At 41.3% G+C, this 19,966-nt stretch overlaps 2 protein-coding genes across 2 annotated transcripts in view; one reads left to right on the plus strand and one right to left on the minus strand.

The window, feature by feature from the left end:
- DAW1 (dynein assembly factor with WD repeats 1) overlaps positions 1 to 19,966 on the plus strand; it is a 73,314-nt gene that overhangs the window by 959 nt on the left and 52,389 nt on the right. The window lies entirely within an intron of this gene.
- On the minus strand, positions 10,807 to 11,808 carry LOC138434230 (speedy protein C-like). Its single transcript, XM_069578462.2, has one exon. It carries the CDS (start codon positions 11,806 to 11,808, stop codon positions 10,990 to 10,992), a length of 819 nt encoding a protein of 272 aa, XP_069434563.1. The 3' UTR covers positions 10,807 to 10,989.

The raw sequence follows: 19,966 nt of genomic DNA on the forward strand, positions 1-19,966 counted from the left end.
GACTTTTATCTTTTCTTTTCATTGATCATCAAGTTCTAATTCTTCTCCAGTCAGCCTAAACCCCATGACAGTCATCAGAACAATTCTCCTGCTGACATCCTTGTCCTTTTGCTTCCTTGGGTCACATCCAGGCTATAAAACTCCACGTGGGGTTAAGTTCAGTGCTCCATCTTCTTAATTTGCAGATGGCTAAGTCCTGGTGGCAGAGTTCCACCCTCTGTGGTTCAATGCTATTGCAAGTTCATGGTCTTCCAAGTCAAGCTGGGCTGTCACTATGGCTGTCAAAGCAAAAATTGCCCTGGACAAAGTTAAATAAGCAAAGATGATTTTGTTCAAGGCTATTGCAATAGGGGAGAGAGAGGGCAGAACTAAAGTCTGCATGCAGTTCCACTGAAACAAACGGCAAGAGGGTATTTAAGGACTGTGTTAGGCTACTATAGTCCATCTGCGTTTGCTAATTGACTTTACCTATTACAAAGCAGAGATATCTCTTTGCCGATCAAGTCTGTATAGTCAAAGCTGTGGTTTTTCCAATAGTTATGTACAGATGTGAGAATTGGACCATAAAGAAGGCTGAGCATGGAAGAATTGATGCTTTTGAACTGTGGTGCTGGAGAAGACTCTTGAGGGTCCCTTGAACAGCAGGGAGACCCAACCAGTTAATCCTAAAGGAAATCAACCCTGAATATTCTCTGGAAGGACTGATGCTGAAGCTCCAATACTTTGGCCACCTGATGTGAAGAGCTGGCTCATTGGAAAAGACCCTGTTGCTGGGAAGGATTAGCAGGAGGAGGTGAGGGGATGACAGAGGATGAGCTGGTTGGATGTCATCACTGAGTAAATGGACATGAGTTTGAGCAAGGTCCGGGAGATAGTGAAGGACAGGGAAGCCTGGTGTGCTGCAGTCCATGGGGTCTCAAAGAGTCAGACACAACTCAGTGACTGAACAACAACTCCCCAAAGTAAGCTTTCTGGTAACTTCATTGCATAAAACAGTTTTGTAACCTGGGACAAGATGCCCACTGAAGCTAGGCTTCATCCTTCCACAGAGGCTGGGAGATAGGGGTAGTCATTGATGATTATATTTCACAGAAATGGTTCCTAGGTGCTTGCGAAAGACATTCTTGAGTTGTAAAACTGGCAAAACACTTTAAAAAATGATTTATATTTCAAAGATCAAAGAAAGAATTAACAATGACAAGTTTTCTATAGTAGATGCTCTAAGAAAATGGAGATCAGGAGCCTAGAGGGAAGAAGACACAGGTCTAAAATTTAGTCAGACTCAGGCGGAAGTGGTAAGGCCCTCTTTGGTCACTGCCAAATGCCCCTCCTTTAGGCAAACTCAGCAGCTTCTCCTTGGCATGGACTCAAGGCTGGGGCTTGTTTTGGAGCTGCAACAGGGCATGCTTTCTCACTGCCCTCACCTCTTTCCTGTGGCTCTCATCACCTAAGAGGTTTTCCAGCCTCTAATCTCTTCCCGTTTGAACATGCCCTGTGTATCGTTGCCACATCCTCAAAATTTGGTTTTTAACATTCTGTGGTTTATAAACAGCTCCTGGGTTCCTGTCAAGTCCCCCGACTGGGGAGCAAGGCTCTCCATGATCCAGTTCCTTCCTGCCTCTTTGAGAGCGTGTGTTCCACATACTGCTGGCACGCTGACTTCCTTTCCTTTTGGCTGTGGCAAACTTGGCCATTTTCTATTTTCACATCTTTCTCTATGCCTTATTTAGATTGCTGCCCCCATCCCCATCTAGAACAAGAGCCAGTTCATGTCCTTCCTCCTTAATGGACCATTTCCAGCTCAGTCTAGTTCAAGCTATGCCCTCGTCCTCCTGATCCTTAGCATGCTGAGTCTCTACCAGTGGTGGAGCAGGCATTCTGTTCTCCCATGAATTGTCGCCTACCACGTGTGCGTCATCTCTGTACAGTGCTGGGCTCTCCTTTAGGGAAAAAGTGTCACGCTGCTTCTACCTCTTTGAATTTCTTGCAGTGCCTAATATAGGGCTTTGTACCTAGAAGGGGCTCTTCAGATAACTTTGAATGGCTAGGATCAATATCAAACTCTGAGATCCTGGGACTTCCCTGGTGATCCAGTGGCTAAGATTCCATGCTCCCAATGCAAGGGGCCTGTGTTTGATCCCCAGGCCTAGATCCCACAGGCCACAACTTAAAAGAACACAAATGCAGCAGCTAAGACTAGTCACAGCCAAATAAATAAGTAAATAAAATAAAATAAAGCTTTGAGATCCCGATACCGTGTTTATCAGATGCAGAATCTGTATGAAGTTGTTAACCATGAACAGAGCCAGATAAGTCTCATGTTATTATTTGCTAATGTCAATTCTCTACCCTAAAGGTCAGATCAGGTGATTTCTGTGGTATTTAACTATATCATTTAGTCATTCAGATTTATAATTTTCAGATAACAATGTAGTTGATACCCAAAAGAGAGGTGAGCTACTGAAAGGAATTTGGGGGGAGCTGTGGTTTACCTCTTCAATCAACTGAAAACAATATTCAGTGAAACTACCAGAGTCAGAATCTTGGAGTGGTTGGGCTTCCCTTTCCAGTTGTTTCTCAGGCTCTCAAAGGTGATGTTCAAAGAGACGCTGCCCATTCAACTTGGCTTTACAGTTTAAGTTCATTGTATGCATAACCATAATCTCTGGTCTTTTTCAAAATTACAGGTGTTTGTTATTTTCTGCTATTTTTCTTTTTGCTCTTTCTCATCCACCTTTAGTCCACTTTTCAACTATGTATGTTAGAGTTGGATCCACAGAAAGGATGAAATTAATGACCATCTCAGGTAACACCTCAGTGACAGATAAGGAATGAATAAATAGGGAAGCAAACATAAACTGGCATTTATTTGAAAAGAATCGTGAATGCCATGTGAAATGCATTGCTCTTTGCTCAGCCAACAACTGAGCAAAAGACCAAGCTCAGGATCTCTGGAGTCACTTTTTTCCAGTGTCATTAGTTTCAAGTTGTGCCTCCCACTCTAGATCCCTGTTTTAAAACAGTTATCTTTAAGATTACTTCTAATCTTGTATCTTGTGAGTCCATGATCCTGAGAGATACTGCTTTGAGATCCTGTTCTGAAATATTAACAGTATCGAGAATGTGCTGGAAGCTGATAAAAATATTCTTAAAGAGCTTGATAGTATGCCAGACTATTAAAGTTCAGTATACATTCTGCAAAGTGAAATGTGGAATTTTAAAGCCACAAGTTAGCTTGGGTATTTCCTTTATTGCACACTTTTAGAAGAAGTTATTTCATTCTTTCTGTGAAGTGGCTTTGCTCGATAGTTTCTGCCAGGTTGAGAAATTATTGCAGACTATAATGTAATCTATAGGAGAAGAAGATTGGGAAATATCAAAATGTCAGCACTGAGATTCTTGCATCACTTGGCAGATTGGGTCTCATGATGTCTACAAGCCTTTCCATCTTAAAATCCTACGTACCTGTCCATGGAGTTCCATGCTAGGAATGTTGCATCATAATCACTTGGGGAGATTTTAAAAATATAACCTAGGCTCCACCTAGGGAAATGTTTATCCTGTAGTTTCGGGTGGAGTCAGGTAGTTATTTTTTTCTCAAGTGTTCAAGGTGGTTTGCTGTTCCAGATTTTGGAAACCCTGCCCACGGGTAAGTTTCAGTTAAAAATCTCTTATTTTTTTAAGATGCTTGTTTCTCAGACTCATGCAGTTTTATTAGTCAGAGTTCAGTGTGGACAATGAAAACCACTCTAGGCATTAAAAAAAAAAGACTTTAAAATGAGAAGTTGGGTATTAGAAAATCATTGGAAGGGCTCATAGAATGGGTTCAAAGTTGGATGGCCCTCCAGGAATAATTCTAGAACTGAACCGAGCTGACCCATCACGGGAGCTATGCTAAGATCAAGATTATTGATGGAATCACCAACTGGTAGTGGTAGCACTGTTGCCTCCACTTTGGCCACCTCTGAACTATCAAGAAACTGGGAAAAGGGGAGTCTGGAGCTGCAGTCCAAGGATTTGAAAGCCTCATCAAGAGGTTCTAGTGACTCATTATCCCTTGAAGCTAGAGATGGACCTGGAGTGCTTAGCAAAGAAACCTCATGTATTACTCATGGCTTTGCCAGATAGCAAAAACCGGAAAGAAGGCATGTAAATATGGCCTTGCATTATTTCTACATGCTAAATATTGAACAAATATATCCAGGAGGCAGATCCCATCACATCCAGCTCCCTAGCTGAACAGGAGTTTGAAAAATGTTGCTTTCGCTTTCCAGCCTCTCCAATTAGAAGAAGGAAGAAAGGGCAGTGGTCCAATCAGTCATCTCCAGGCTCCACGATAGGAGAACAAAAGAACCTTTTTGATATAAAGGGTGTTTCTGTAAAGTGGAACAAAGTTATTTGTCTGATTATTGTGGGGAATACAAATAGGAGTCTGTCAGAAGGCATGCAAACTTAGGATTTGATTCTAAACCACTGAAGGATAAATAATATGACCTGATCTTTTCTGAAAGCTCACTTTGGCTGCAGGGCTTAAGATGGATCAGAGTCGACCAGGAGTGGAAGCCAAGTACACTTGTGTTACTCACGGCAAATAGAACCACAGTTTTGTTTATATCTTCCAATAATATTGCATATATTTTGGTCTGATACTGTTTTTTTTTTTTTTAAATTTTTATTTTTGGCGACATGTAGGATCTCAGTTCCCTGGCCAGGATGGAACTCATGCCCTCTTCATTGGAAGCACAGAGTCTTAACCACTAATCGGCTGGGGAAACTACTGATAACTGTCATTTTAAAATTACACTCTAAGTTTTAAAAGATTATTTTATTCATTACTATTCATTTCTTTTGTTAACATTTTTTACTATAAAAGCTTTCAAACACACAGAAAAGTTGAAAGACTAGTATAATGAACACCATGTACCTAGCAATTAGTTTCAGCACCCATAAACATGTCGTTATGTTATTCTTTTGTGTTCTCGATCTCCCTCTCTCCAAATTATTTTGATAAATTATTCAAAGTAGTTCGCCAACATGGTGTCACTTGACCCCAAGAATTCAGCAAGAATCTCCTAAAACAATGAAATTCTCTCCCATAATGAATAGGTCAATATGATACCTAATAAAATTAACAATCATTCGCTAATATGTCTAGTCCCTAAATCACATTATATGTCCTCAAATTGTGCTCCATTTAAATTTCTGTGCTCAAATTAATTTCGGACAAAACTTTGCACATTATAGTTCTTGACTGATAGCTTTTGTAGTAGAGAAACAGTGCTAGACCCCCCCTCTTGCTTCTTTTCATCTTATTGACTGAACTATTGTTTTATCAAATTGTACATTCTGAACTTGATGATTGTTTCTTTTAACTTGTTGTCCGTCTCCTGTATTTCCATTAGACTGGAACTTAAGTCTATAAGTTGATTAGATTCAGATGAAATGTTTCTGATGTAACTTCATAGTTGAGGTTCAGTTTTATGCTTCCCTTCACCAAGCACACAATGCCAGTTTGTTCCATTATTAGTGATGCTAATTTGGTTGCTTGGCTAAGACAATGACACACATCGCTCGTATTTACCTTCAGCAATGTGAACAATCTGTAGGGTAATACTATACATCATGCCAATATTCCCAATATAATTTACATGGTAGTTTTATATCCACTGAAGATCTTGCACGAATCAATTGTTACTTTTGTGGTTGAAAATACCTTATTCTTTGGACTGTAGCCTGCCAGGCTTTTCTGTCCAGTGAATTCTCCAGGCAAGAATATTGGAGTGGGTTGCCATGCCCTCCTCCAGGGGCTCTTTCTGACCAAGGTATCAAACCTGGATCTCCTGCATTGCAGGCAAATTGTTTACCATTGAGCCACCAGGGAAGTATCTCCTCTTTCAATATTATTAGCTGGAATTCTGCTGTAAAAAGCTTTCTCCCAGTATCTGGCTTGCTGTATAGTTCTTCCTCCAAAGTTACTGCTTTTCAGAGGAAGGATTTGACATAATCAACACTGCCAATGATAACAAATGTCTCCTTTTTTCTTTTTTGAGTAGTATGGATTTTTATTTATTCAGTGTGTCACACCACTTTTTGTGCAGCCCCAGCGTCCTAAAATTTGACACGTGCCCGTCCATTTGTGAGCATTTCTTGCCTTCTGTAACAAGATAGCCCAGGCTCGTCTTGCTCTTTCTCTACCTCAGGCTTGGAATTAGATAGTTCTTCAAGAAGCCACAGCTATGTCTGGGGTGGGGTGGGGTGGGGTGGGGGCAAAAATGTTACATACAAACCAAGATCTGCAATATATAAGATATTGATTATAACCAAAGGCACTGCTTCTAATATCTTCTAGGGAAGAAGAGCTGGGAAATGCATTTCTAAAAATGTGTGAGTCCATATTGATGTTTTCAATTAAAATGTAATATCATTGAGTTTTTACTCAGCCTCTCGGATTTTAGTTTTAATCTCTTTATCTTTTCACACTATCTAGGACGTGCACCATCAAAGCCCCTGCCCCTGTGCTCTTTCTGTTCTGCAAAGTCTCTGCCATTTGATCATGTTTTTTCCTCTTTAGTGATGACATTCTCTTCTTGCAAAAAGTTGCTTATTCTTGACATTTAAATAATAGCATGGCTGACCAGGTGGGCAAATGTGTTCATTTTGAGTGATGTTTTAAACCTCTTTTTTGTTCCATTGACTCAAAACTATAATTCACTAAGAAGAATTCATTTGTCAATTAGGAAAGAATTTGATGAGGTTTGTAAAGGCTGATAGCTAGACAGATTGAAGTATGGAGCATCTCTCTTTTTTCATATCTCAAACATCACTTTTTTAGAGTGTTACAACAATCTACAAAATTTCTCTAATGGCAAGTATTCTCTTTTCCTATCAGGCTTTGAGGAATTTCTTCTTAAGTGGAATGGCTTCTCTGATAGGCATGCATGTAATATTCAATTTGAAGAACACTTTTAATTGACATTATCCAAAAGAGGAAGTATTAAAAATGAAGAAAAAACCTTTATAGATGAGAATTTTAAACCCACTTAGCACAGAGGCTCTAACCAAGAGACATTTGTAGACTGTTAACTCATACACTCAGTTAACATTTGAATTAAGGGAAACATTTTTTCGTAGGTGGGGAAATTTTTATTAGCAATACTTCACTGGCATTAAAAAAAAATCCTTGAACATGAGTTTATAAGTGACAGTTATTTTATGTTTTGTAACTTTATTCCATATCACTTTTACTACCACTCTCATAAATGATTCCAGAGAAGTATAAAGATCACTTCTTTTAATGTAAGAAAGTCAATCTATAGGGACTTCCCAGGCAGTCCAAGGGTTAAGACTCCCAGCTTCCACACAGGGGTGTGGGCTCCATCTCTGGTTAAAGAACTAAGATCCCTCATGCCAGAAGGCATAGCCCCAGAAAATTAATCTGAAAGATTGTCATTTTAGAAAAATTTACTAGTGGGCATGTATTAATACTCTGTGGTGGGACTTAAAGGGGTAGGGGCTCCCTGAGATAGGTAGGGATGCACTGCTTGTATCCTGCCTCCAGAGGCAGGAGAATTCCACAAAGATTCCTAGTACATTCAAGTCTCTTGAATCCAGAACTGTTTTGTGAGACAGAGATGGAAAGTCCCCTTCTGATCTCAGGAATGGAAGACTAGGTGGGCATCTTTCATCCCCATCTTAGGGTTCAAGTCTGGCCAGGTGATGGACTGCAGTCTCCCTCACTCTGCTCCATACAAACTTTGCCCTATAGTCCAACAGTACTAGTGGACTAAATCTTTTTCCATATTAAAGAAATTTTCAGAGTAGATGCCCACTTATAGTTGACCACAGTCCTCCCAAGGTAGATCCTTGGAAAGTTTTCAGACACGGAATAGATCTGTATGATTCATAAACAGAAGGAAATTTTAGGAATTAACAAGTTCTTGGGAGCTCCGGGCATACAAAGATGAAAATGCCCATCCCTGCCAAGGATGTGAAGCAAAAGGAATTCCCATAGACTGGTGAGTGGGAATGGAAATTGCTACCACCTCTTTGGGAAACAGTTTGGCAATTTTTTACAAAGCACAGACATAAGCACATGCTGTGACTCAGCAATGCTGCCCCATTCATACCCTGCAGGCATGTACGCACACGTGTGTCTAGAGTCTTGCCCAAGAATATTCTCAGGAGCACTGATAATAGTAGTGCCAAACTGGTTCATCAACTTTAGAGTGGAAAAGTAAACTGTGGAATATCGTGTGCAGTGGAGATCCAAATGCAACAGTAGTCTAGAATTTTCTTTTAAAATTTCGTGTTGTATTGGAGTAAAGGTGATTTACAATGTTGGGTGGATTTCAGGTGTACAGCAAAGTGATTCAGTTATACATACACATATATCTATGCTTTTTCAGATTCTTTTCCCATTTAGGTTATTACAGAATATTGGGTAAAGTTCCCTATAGGGAACAGTAGGTCCTTATTGATTATCTATTTTAAATATAGTAGTCTGTATCTGTTAATCCCCAACTTTCTAATTTATCACCCTCCCCCACCTTTCCCCTTTGGAACCCATAAATTTTTTTTTCTAAGTCTGTGTCTGTTTCTGCTTTGTAAATAAGCTCATTTGTATCATTTTTTTTTAAGATTCCACATGAAACAGCATCATATGATATTTGTCTTAGTCTAAATTACTTCACTTAGTATGATAATCTAGGTCCATCCATGTTGCTGCAAATGGCATTGTTTCATTCTTTTTTATGGAATAACCTAGACTCAAACATAGCAGTGAGTGAAATAAAAAGCACAAGAGAGAGCAATATAAAGATCTATCTACAGATGATCCCATTTTTATAAAACTCAAAACCAGGAAAATAATTAAACTTCATTGTGTAAGAAAGCATACAAAAGCAGTAAATCTTTAAAAAAAAAAAAATGAGAAAGTGATTAGCGCAAAGGCAAAGAGAGTAAGGAGAATGTGACCAAAACAGGATACTGTGGGGTTTTAGGTAATGCTAACCTGGGTGGAGTTTCTATGAATTTTTATTTTTTAATTTTTGGCCGCACCCAAGGCATGTGGGACCCTAGTTCCCCAAACAGGGATCAAACTCATGCCTCCTGCATGAGAAAGCAAAGCCTTATCCACTGGACCACCAGGGAAGGACCTGAATTATTAAAAATAATTGTTCAGGACACTGTATGTTTGTTTTATTTTTTTTTTCTTTTTTTTTTTTAAATTTACTGTTATTGGTTTATTATAAAGGATACAATTGAGGAACAGCCAAATAGGAGAGATTCATAGGGAAAAACATGCCACCCTCCCCCAGAATCCCAACTCTCTAGTGCCTCGCCCTTCCTGGAAGAGCTGGGGAAACTGAAAGTTCCCACCCTCTAAATCAGTTTTTTTGGCAACAGCCACCATCCAGAATAACCTCATTAGCATAAACTCTGGTGTGATCTATAGGAGCTCATTATGAATAACAAAAGACATTCCTATAACTCTGGAAATTCCAAGGGTATTAGGCACTCTGTGCCAGGAACAAGGGACAAAGACCAAATTTGTGTATTTTTATTATACCACATTTGGTTTCATACATTTAGATTTGTTCTCTGGATGGACATAAATGATCACTTCCATTGTTTCCAGGAAGGAGAACCAGGTGGCTGGTAGTCAGGGGCAGGAGATGACTCTTGGTTCAAAATTCAAAATATACATGTGACTATATTACCTATTTGAAGAACTCTTAAAAATACTTTACAGTCCTTGTCTTGGCTTCTAATGTCTGCAGCCTCCAGGCTTCACCCCCATGCTTCTTGGGAACCACTCAGAGAGGAGGGAGGGAAATTACATTTAGATTCCTCTGCCACCTGACCCCTTAGACATCTCTGCCTTCTTTCTGTTCCAGATACACTCCCCTTTAACCTTTCTCTGGGCAGCAATTCCCTCTACTGATAACACCCACATCCGAGCTCCTTTCTTGAGATCTACTTCTAAACCCTTCTAGTATTATCACATCCAAATCTCAAACAGTATCCTTTCTAGTGTAATACTCATTTTACAGATGAGGCGGTAGAGGAGATTAAATCTGTTGTGCTAAAGTCATGCAGAAACCTGGATTTTGAACTTAAACTGTCTGGCAGCAAAGACCAAGTCTTAATCACTGCTCTAGACGGTCTTTCCAAAAATCCTGCTCCTCACCACCACCACCCAAGCACGGGCAAACTTGACATAGTTCATCACATCAGACGGACTTCTCTGGTGGCTCAAGCAGTAAACAATCCACCTGCAGTGCAGGAGACCTGAGTTCAATCTCTGGGTTGGGAAGATCCCCCGGAGAAGGAAATGGCCACCCACTCCAATATTCTTGCATGGGAAATCTCATGGACAGAGGCGCCTGGTGGGCTACAGTCCATGGGGTCACAAGAGGCAACTGCAGCCCAGAGCAAGGACAAAGGCTCATTCTGAAAAAGACCTCACCCTGCAGGCATTCCTAGACTGACATAGAGCCGTTTTCCTTTGGAGCTCTTTTTGGTCCAGTAGGTCCCAGGCCCTCTTCTAAGGACTGCATATAGCTCATTTCATTCAGTTCCGTGGGCTCTATGTGGGTGTCAGCATCCACTAAGATGTTAAAGAGGAGAAACAGCGGGATGACTGGTCACCAGTGGGAAGGGAGAGCTATTACAGGGCCTGTGCTCAGGGGTCTCAACCACTGGTACCTAAATCTGGCAGATCCCCCCCTTCCCCAAAACTTCCTCCCTACTCCCACCCTGGGTGAAGGACCCAGACCAGGGCCTAAGTACAGCCGATGTCCTGTGGGTATGAATTTATTAGAGGAGTCAGGTCAGAGTGGGTACAAGTTGCAGGTTGGGAGAAAGGGGCAGGAGGCGTGAGCAGCCCTGCCAGCCTGAGGCCAAGCAGACAGGAGGCTGGAGGGGCCACAGTCAGTAGAGCACTGGGCCAGCAGGCAAGCAGATGGGCTGTTCTTCACCCTGCGAGTATCAGCGCCGAGGGCACAGCAGCAGCTTAGAGAAGATGTGGAGGGTATAGGTGCCTGGCTCCAGTAGCAGCTGGGTGGGCAGGACAATGAGGAAGCCCCTACTCCAGGGCCAAGCTTGGAATGAAGGGCGGTGCCACTCAACATTGTAGGAAAGGCACTTGGATAAGACAGGCAAGGGGCGGGGGCGGTGGCAGCACAGGCTGCGGCGAGGGGGCAAGGCACAGAGAGGGCAGTGGGGTGGTGAGAGGCCAGGACCCCGGGGGAGGGGGATCTGGGCCTTTGGGTAGCTCCTTTGAGCCCTGCCATGGTGGGGGTGCCGCTCCCGAGTCCAGGCCCAGTGGGTCGGCTCCTTGGCCATGACCTCCTCGCAGCTCTGGCGTCTCACAACAGCCCTGAAGCCCATCCGTGCCCACAGCTTGTCCCTCTGATGCAGGAAGTCTGATACTTGGTGATGCCAATCTTGGCCCAGGGCCCACAGAAAAATCACGCTTTTGGGGTCCTCCAGGTCTTCCTCCATGTCATTTGCAAGGTACAGTGCCAGGAACAGATTGCTGTGGGTGTACTCGCTGAGCTGCAGGTTGGCACGCTGGAAGTAGACCAGCACCATGGCCAGGAGATACTTGTCTGAAATCTGGAAACAGGGATCTTTGGAGAGGAAATCCTGGAGGAAACTGTGCTCCAGAAGGTGGAGAAAGGCCTGGAGCTCTTGGTGTTGGCGGAGATGGGAAGACTCATCACCCTCACCTTGACGGCTCCAGCCCCTCAGCTTCACTTGGGTATCAGCTCCAGGGACTGTGGCCGGATCTTGGGCATCGTTCATCTCTTGGGGGGTTGGGGGCGGGTGGGGTGGGGTGGGACAGGGTGACCGGAGCTCAGGAGTTAACCTACAGCGTCTGTATGTTTGTTTTATGCATCCCTTTCGTATGTTGTTATATGTGAATTTTTAAAGGTTAAATTCATCTTTAATTACTGAAATTCAAGTTATGACCAACCTAGACAGCATATTGAAAAGCAGAGACATTACTTTGCCAACAGAGGTCTGTCTAGTCAAAGCTATGGTTTTTCCAGTAGTCATATATGGATATGAGAGTTGGACTGCAAAGAAAGCTGAGCACTGAAGAACTGATGCTTTTGAACTGTGGTGTTGGAGAAGACTCTTGAGAATCCCTTGGATGGCAAGGAGATCCAACCAGTCCATCTTTAAGGAAATCAGTCCTGACTATTCATTGGAAGGACTGATGCTGAAGCTGAAACTCCATTACTTTGGCCACCTGATGTGATGAACTGACTCATTTGAAAAGACCCTGACCCTGGGAACGATTGAAGGTGGGAGGAGAAGGGGACGACAGAGGATGAGATGGTTGGATGGCATCACTGACTCGATGGACATGAGTTTGAATAAGCTCCAGGAGTTGGTGATGGACAGGGAGGCCTGGTGTGCTGCAGTCGATGGGGTCGCAAAGAGTTGGACACAACTGAGCAATTGAACTAAACTGAACCAAAATTCAAATGGCTGAATTTTGATTGATCAGGAGGTAAACCCATGAAGTGATAGAAGCATAGAAGACATGTGACTGACTGGTCTAGGAAGGTCAGGGGGAAGGTGACAGAAAAATCTTGGATGAATGGTGGAGGCTAAGCACGAAAAGCAGGAAAGCATTTTAGGCGGAGTAAGACTGGCTCAGGAGAGTGAGCATGTAGTCTTGGTGGCCAGATGCCAGGTTTCTGTGTGAGGCTGTGAAGAATGGGCTGGTGAGGCAGGTCTCAGAGGCCAGGAGAAGTCCTGTTCATGTCTAGATTTACTGGAGGGTTTTTGTTTGTTTGTTTTTCCTCCAAACTTTAAACTTTGTATTTTGTATTGGGGTATAGCCAATTAACAATGTTGTGGTAGTTTCAGATGAACAGTGAAGGACCTCAGCCATACATTTACATGTATCTATTCTCCCCCAAACTCCCCTCCCACCCAGGCTGCCACACAACATTGAGCAGAGTTCCTTGTGCTGTGCAACGGGTCTTTGTTGGTTATCCATTTAAAATATAGCAGTGTGTACATGTCCTTCCCAAACTCCCTAACTATTCCTTCTCCCCAGGGCAACCATAAGTTCGTTTTAGAAGTCTGAATTTCTTTCTGTTTTGTAAGTAAGTTCATTTGTATCATTTCTTTCTAGATTCCACATATAAGGGGTGTCAAAGGATGTTTCTCCTTCTCTGCCTGACTTACTTCACTCAGCATGCCATTCTCTAGGTCCATCCACATCGCTGCAAATGGCATTATTTCATTCTTTCTAATGGCTGAGTAACATTCCACTGTATATAGGTACCACATCTTGCTCATCCATTCCTCTGTCTGTAGACATCTAGGTGGCCTCCATATCTTGGCCACTGCAAACAGGGTTGCAATGGACACCCGGGTGCATGTATCTTTTCGGAACATGTTTTTCTCTGGATATACGCCTAGGTGCAGGGCTGCAGGGAAAGCTCCACTTCTAGTCTTTTAAAGAACCTCAATACTGTTCTCCACAGTGGCTGCACCAATCTACATTTTCACCAACACTACAGGAGGGCCCCCCACTCTCCCTTCACACCTTCTCCAGCATTTGTTGTTTGTGGATTTTTTGATGATACTTGTTCTGACCAGTATGAGGCAACATCTCACCTGTATTTCCCCAATAACCAATGATGCTGAATATCTTCTCATGTGTCTACTGGCCGTCTGTGTGTCCTCGTTGGAGAAATGTCTATTCAAGCCTTCTGCCCATTTTTTGAGTGGGTTGTTTGTTTTGATGCTAGTGAGGACATTTTTGCTAGGAAGCAAAAATAGGAAGTCCCTTAAGAAAAGAAGAAGAAACTAAGGAAAACTTAGAAAACCGAAGCATAGACAGAAAGGAGAAGCGAGTAGAGGGGATGAGTTAGGAGGGAGTTAGAGAGGAAAGATAGTAAAGACATAAGATCTAAAAACATGGGCATGAGCGAGAGTGGAAAAAGGGAAGAAGGAGACAGAGCAGATCCAAGACACTGAGTTATGAAGACCATTTCCCTCTCAGGTGAAGGAAGGGAAAAATAAATGAGAGAAGTTAGGAAAAAAAATTTTAATTTTCATTTATTAAAGTTTTAATTTTATATTGGCATATAGCTGATTAACAATGTTGGGATAGTTTCAGAAGCACAGCAGAGAGACTCAACTATACGTGGACATGTATCCATTCTCCCCCAAACTCCACTACCCAGGCAGCCACATAACCTTGAGTTGAGTTCCCTGTGCTATACAGTAAGTCCTTGTTGGTTGTGCTGTGTACATGTCCATCCTCAACTCCCTCAAACAGAGTTTTAACAGAAAAAAAGAGAGAAATTGATCAGAAATGTCTGATGGGAATGTGAAAGGTAAAAGTTTGTAAGGCAAAAATAAAATGAGGCTTATTTTTAGAAGAACAAACATTTATAGAGAACCAAGGAGGCTCAAATTTCAAAGATCGACAAAACCAAGTAGTGGAAAAACCTTTACAAAAGAAACCAGAATGGCATAAGAGAAAAATCCTAATACTTTAACCGTTTAAATGATAAGGGAAATAATAAGGCGAAAGGAGCAAAAAAAAAAAAAAAAATCATTTGTGTTATGCGGCAGGTGAAGTTATAGACGAAGAAAAAGGGCAAAAACTGTACAATTGTCTAAATTTCAGGACTCTTTGCATCTTACTCTACTAAAAGTAAAAGAATAATGGAGGGAAAAGATGAAAAACACCACAAAGCCATCCATTTTGAGTCACTCCAAGTCATTAAAACAGGGGAAAACCAACCATTGCAGGAAGGAATGGGAACCTGGTGAAAGTTGGGAGGAGGATGGGAAAATAAAAGTAGAGAGATGTCAAAATCATGAGTTTACTTTTCCTTGGGGGTGTGACACTCCCTCAACTGGAAAGTCAAGTTTCACTCAAGCTAAGGGAGCAGCTAGGAACTGACTTCATGAAAGCCTTCCTCTCCTCTGGGGCAATTTGTGCCTTTCATGATTTAACTCAGACTACCACATCATGACCTAGTTGAAAACTGGGTCAGACCATTTTTTCCTTCAACGGAAGCCTAAAAACCACCCTTCTTTAAACAAATTCATATTCTGAACTGTATTCTATGTTCAGTTTCTTTTCATCTTTTTGGAGATGTTAACAAAAGTTGTTTGAGCCAGCTGAAGACCTGGTCTCTAAATGTATAAAGAACTGAAAAGAAATATGGGATTTTACAAGATAGTAGGATACTTACTCACAGCCCCTCCTTGGATAGCCCTGGGTATTAATTTATGTTACACTTAGCTCATCTTTTGGTCCCAAATTTTCTGAGCAATTACAGAGGTCTATTAATTCCATTTTGGCTCAGAGATTTATATGAGGTGCTGAAGGAAGACAGTGTGGAAGAAGTTGAAAAGTACAAAGTGAGTCATAAATGAAGCTGCAGAAATAAGTTAGGGGCAGGGATTCCTAGGCAACATAAATATGTTTGAGAGGATTATAAAAAGAGAGGTACTATGTACAGATTAGCATTTGGATGCAGATCAGAAAGGAGCTAGAGTAGCTGCAAAGTGATGTGGAAGAAATTTTCCTGAAGGTGAGCTAGTAATACGCTGTTCATCAGTGAGCAGACTTTCATCCTGGCCTGGGCCATAAATGCCCCTTTGAGAATGCTTGTCTATGCTCTTTTCCCTCTCTGGCTGGTTGGAATGGATATGATCTGATCCGCAAGGAAGTTTTCCAGATAAAATAGGGGATACCCAGTTAATTTTGAATTTCAGATAAGCAACATACTTCTTTAGCATTATCATGTCTTCTGCAAAATTTGAAGCATATTGATACTAAAAGTATTACATGCCATTTATCTGATATTCAAAATTACCTAGAGAATTCCACTGACTGTAAAGTCTATGGGGTTGCAAAGTCAGACACGACTGAGCAACTTTCACTTTCTTTCATAGGCTAAATCTGACAACTGTATCATCAAGGAAGTCTAGGAAGCCGAAAGCAGTAGAAGATATAGTCAAAAGATGAATTTCCATTTGCATGGAATACTTTTTCCATCCCCTGACTTTCAGTCTGTATGTGTTTCTAGGTCTGAAGTAGGTCTTCTGTAGGCAGTATATAAATGGGTCTTGGTTTTGTATCCATTCAGAGAGTCTGTGTGTTTGGGATGGAGTATTTAATCCATTTACATTTAAGGTAATTATCAATATATACATATTCCTACTACCATTTTCTTAACTGTTCTGGGTTTGTTTTGGTAGGTCTTTTTCTTCTCATTTGTTTTCCTTCTAGAGAAGTTCCTTGATTAAAATAGTATGTTTTATTTATATTATGTGACTTTTACCATAACAAAAAATGCTTTTAAACGTTTAAAAAATAAACATAGAGTTCTGGGGGGGAAAAAGCTGGAAAGAGTCTGGGTCTCTGAATCAAAGGCTGCGTGATGAATACACAGGAGGACAGCCTAGATTTTAGGACTTCCAACCTCCAGAACTATAAGAGAAAAAAACCATGTTTGAGGCCAGGAAGGTCGTGGTAATTTGTTACAATGACCGTAGTGAGAAAACACATGATCTAATACTCTGGAATTGCCGACCTCTTTTCATCTCTTTTATTTCTTTTTCTCTTTCTTTGTGTATTCCAGATACACAAAGAATGCCAGAGCTGAAGAGGACATTGGAGATCATAAAAAAACAATTTGCTTGTTTTCAGAGGAAGAAACTGAGGACAAAATCACCATTTAATTCACTTGCAGAGTAACTCTCAGCAATTTTTCCCCTCCCTGCTACCTATGCAGTCTCTTCTATTTCACTTCCTTTTTCTCCCCCTCATCTAATTATCTCCTCTTCCCAATTTCTTCTAGTCTTTCTATTTTCATCCTCTTTCCTTTTCTCCTTCAGTTATCCAAGCTCCATCCATCTATCCAACATTCTTTTCCCTGCTTTGTTCATTATTTCAGAGAAGCATTTTTTCAAATTCATGCATCCCTGCTTCCTCCCAGTAGTCATTTTGATGTGTTACTAGTTATAGATCCATTTGAGCAAAGAAACTTCCTTTTAAAAAATGCAGTATCTTAAGGAGTGGATGGGATGAATTGTGAGATCAGGGTTGGCATGTATACACTATTGATACTGTATATAAAAATAGGTAACTAATGAGAGTCTACTGTAAAGCGCAGGGAACTCTGCTCAATACTCTGTGGTGATCTAAATAGGAAGGAAATCCAAAAAAGAGAGAATATATGTAAACATGTAGCTTATCCCCTTTGCTATACAGCAGAAAGTAATACACTGTAAAGCAATTATACTCAAATAAAAATTTATTAAGAATGTATATCTTTGCCCAGTTTGCATATGCAAGAACCATCTGTGGCACTTCTTAAGATGCAATTATTTTGGAGAAACTCATGCGTGTATGCATATATTCATATATTGCTTAATATACGTGTAATATACATTGTCTATTTGCATACTGTTTAAATATAGAGAGTCCATGACTTAACAAAGGCTTGACTTGAGATTTTTTTGACTTTACGATGGTGTGATATACACTTATTAGAGACTGTACTTCAAAGTGAATTTTGGTTTTTTCCTGGGCTAGTGAAGTGTGTGGTACAACCCTCTCTTATGATGTTTGGCAGAAGCAGTGACCTCAGCTCCCCATCAACCACACAGTCATGAGGGGAAACAACCAACAGACTTACAGCCTCTCTGGATCCAGACTGCCGATCTGCTTTTCCCTTTCAGTGTGGGTTCCATAAACTACACGAGACATTCAATATTTTTTTCATAAAACGGGCTTTGTGTTGGACAATTTCGCCCAGTTGTAGGCTATTGTCAGTGTTTTGAGCTTGTTTAAGATAGGCAAGTCTAAGCTATGATGTTCAGTAGGTTAGATGTGTTAATAAAAGCATTTGGACTTCTGTTATTTTAACTTACCATGGGTTTATTGGGACATAACTCCCTCATAAGTTGAGGACAATTTGTACTTTGAAAGGCATTTTCCATAGGCTGCCTTTTTTCCAGACTCTGGAGTTTCAGAGATCAGTTTTTAAAAATTTTTATTGGAGTATAACTGATTTGTTATGTGTTAGTTTCAGATGGACAGCAAAGTGAATCAGTTATATATATATAGATATGCTCGGTTGCTCATTCATGTCCGACTTTTTGCGGCCCCACGGACTGTAGCCTGTCAGGCTCCTCTGTCCATGGGATTTCCCAGGGAAGAATACTGGAGTGGGTTGCCATTTCCTTCTCCAAATAACAACAATGCTGCTGCTGCTGCTGCTAAGTCGCTTCAGTCGTGTCCGACTCTGTGCGACCCCATAGACGGCAGCCCACCATGCTCCCCCTTCCCTGGGATTCTCCAGGCAAGAACACTGGAGTGGGTAGCCATTTCCTTCTCCAATGCATGAAAGTGAAAAGTGAAAGTGAAGTCGCTCAGTCGTATCCTGCTCTTAGAGACCCCATGGACTGCAGCCTACCAGGCTCCTCCATCCATGGGATTTTCCAGGCAAGAGTACTGGAGTGGGGTGCCATTGCCTTCTCCCATACTTATACAAATACTGACTTTTTTTTTTAAGATTCTTTCCCACAGAGGTCTTTACAGAGTACTGAGATAGTTCCCTGTGTTACATAGTAGTTGCTTATTAGCTATCTATTTACATGTAGCCACATATATATGTCAACCCTAATCTTCTGATTTATCCCTTACCTAGATCAGTTTTAAAAAAGAAATGAGGCGTTCACAATGAAGGGAGGTTGATGAACAGAGTTACCAATCCTTTATTTTTCAAGGCAAAGTCATCAAAAACAAACAGATGAACAAATACACTGTAATTTTATTAAAGGAAGGATGTTTCCACACCATAAGTATGGGAAGAACAATTTCAGAATACTGGGAAATCCATCTTAAGAAGCATAGGAAGTAAAGTTATGCTGATATCTAAAATTTTTTAAAAAGAATATATTAAATAATTTGTATAGATGAAAATAAATAGCAACACGACAGTTTTTCTTACTTTATTTGAGTGCACTTTGTTTTATTCAAGCTTGTCAATTTGCACATCTATTTTTGGTATGGTGTGACATGAAGTGACAATATCCTACTTCTTCCTGGATTTAATCTTTATCAGTTATTGTTGAAAATCTGTTCTCACATGCATATATTGACAGAAATAGATGCAACTTTCTTAAGGCTATTTTACTCAATCTAAAGTATTCAGGAAAATTATAAAGAAGGGACTTCATGGCTCCAGTCATTTCTCCTGGCTTTCTCATTCTCAGTGACAGAAGCTGCTCTAGTTGGTGATTTTTCTGATTGAGAAGGAAAGAGCCAGAGGTTGCAGAGCTCCCTGCCTGCCTGGTAGCACTTCCCCCAGGGCTGGTTCCCCTTGAGGGGAGCTGAGCTTGTGCACCTGGGACCAGATGAGAGGAGTCTGGACTGGGGAAAACATCATCCCTGACAGATACTGTATCTCAGACTACTTTTGGGGGAACAAACTTTTCATCATCACCTTTGGAACAGTGATGAAAATTTGCTGGCCAGTGGTTTCCCAAAGCACATTGGAATCACCCACATAGCTTTAGAAATGTAGAGGTACTTGGTCTCACTTCAGAACTGTGGGATCAGAGTCTCTTGGACATCAAGGAGATCCAACCAGTACATCCGATAGGAAGTCATCCCTGAATATTCACTGGAAGGACTGATGCTGAAGCTGAAGCGCCAATAGTTTGGCCACCTGATGCCACCTTACTGGAAAAGACCCTGATGGTGGGAAAGATTGAGGGCAGGAAGAGAAGGGGACGACAGAGGATGAGATGGTTGGATGGCATCGCTGACTCAATGGGCATGAATTTGAGCAAACTCCAGGAGATAATGGCAACCCACTTCAGTACTCTTGCCTGGCAAATCCCATGGATGGAGGAGCCTGGTAGGCTGCAGTCCATGGATAGCAAAGAATCAGACACTACTTAG

Source organism: Ovis canadensis, chromosome 2, assembly GCF_042477335.2.
Source record: "Ovis canadensis isolate MfBH-ARS-UI-01 breed Bighorn chromosome 2, ARS-UI_OviCan_v2, whole genome shotgun sequence".
Classification (NCBI taxonomy): Eukaryota; Metazoa; Chordata; class Mammalia; order Artiodactyla; family Bovidae; genus Ovis; species Ovis canadensis.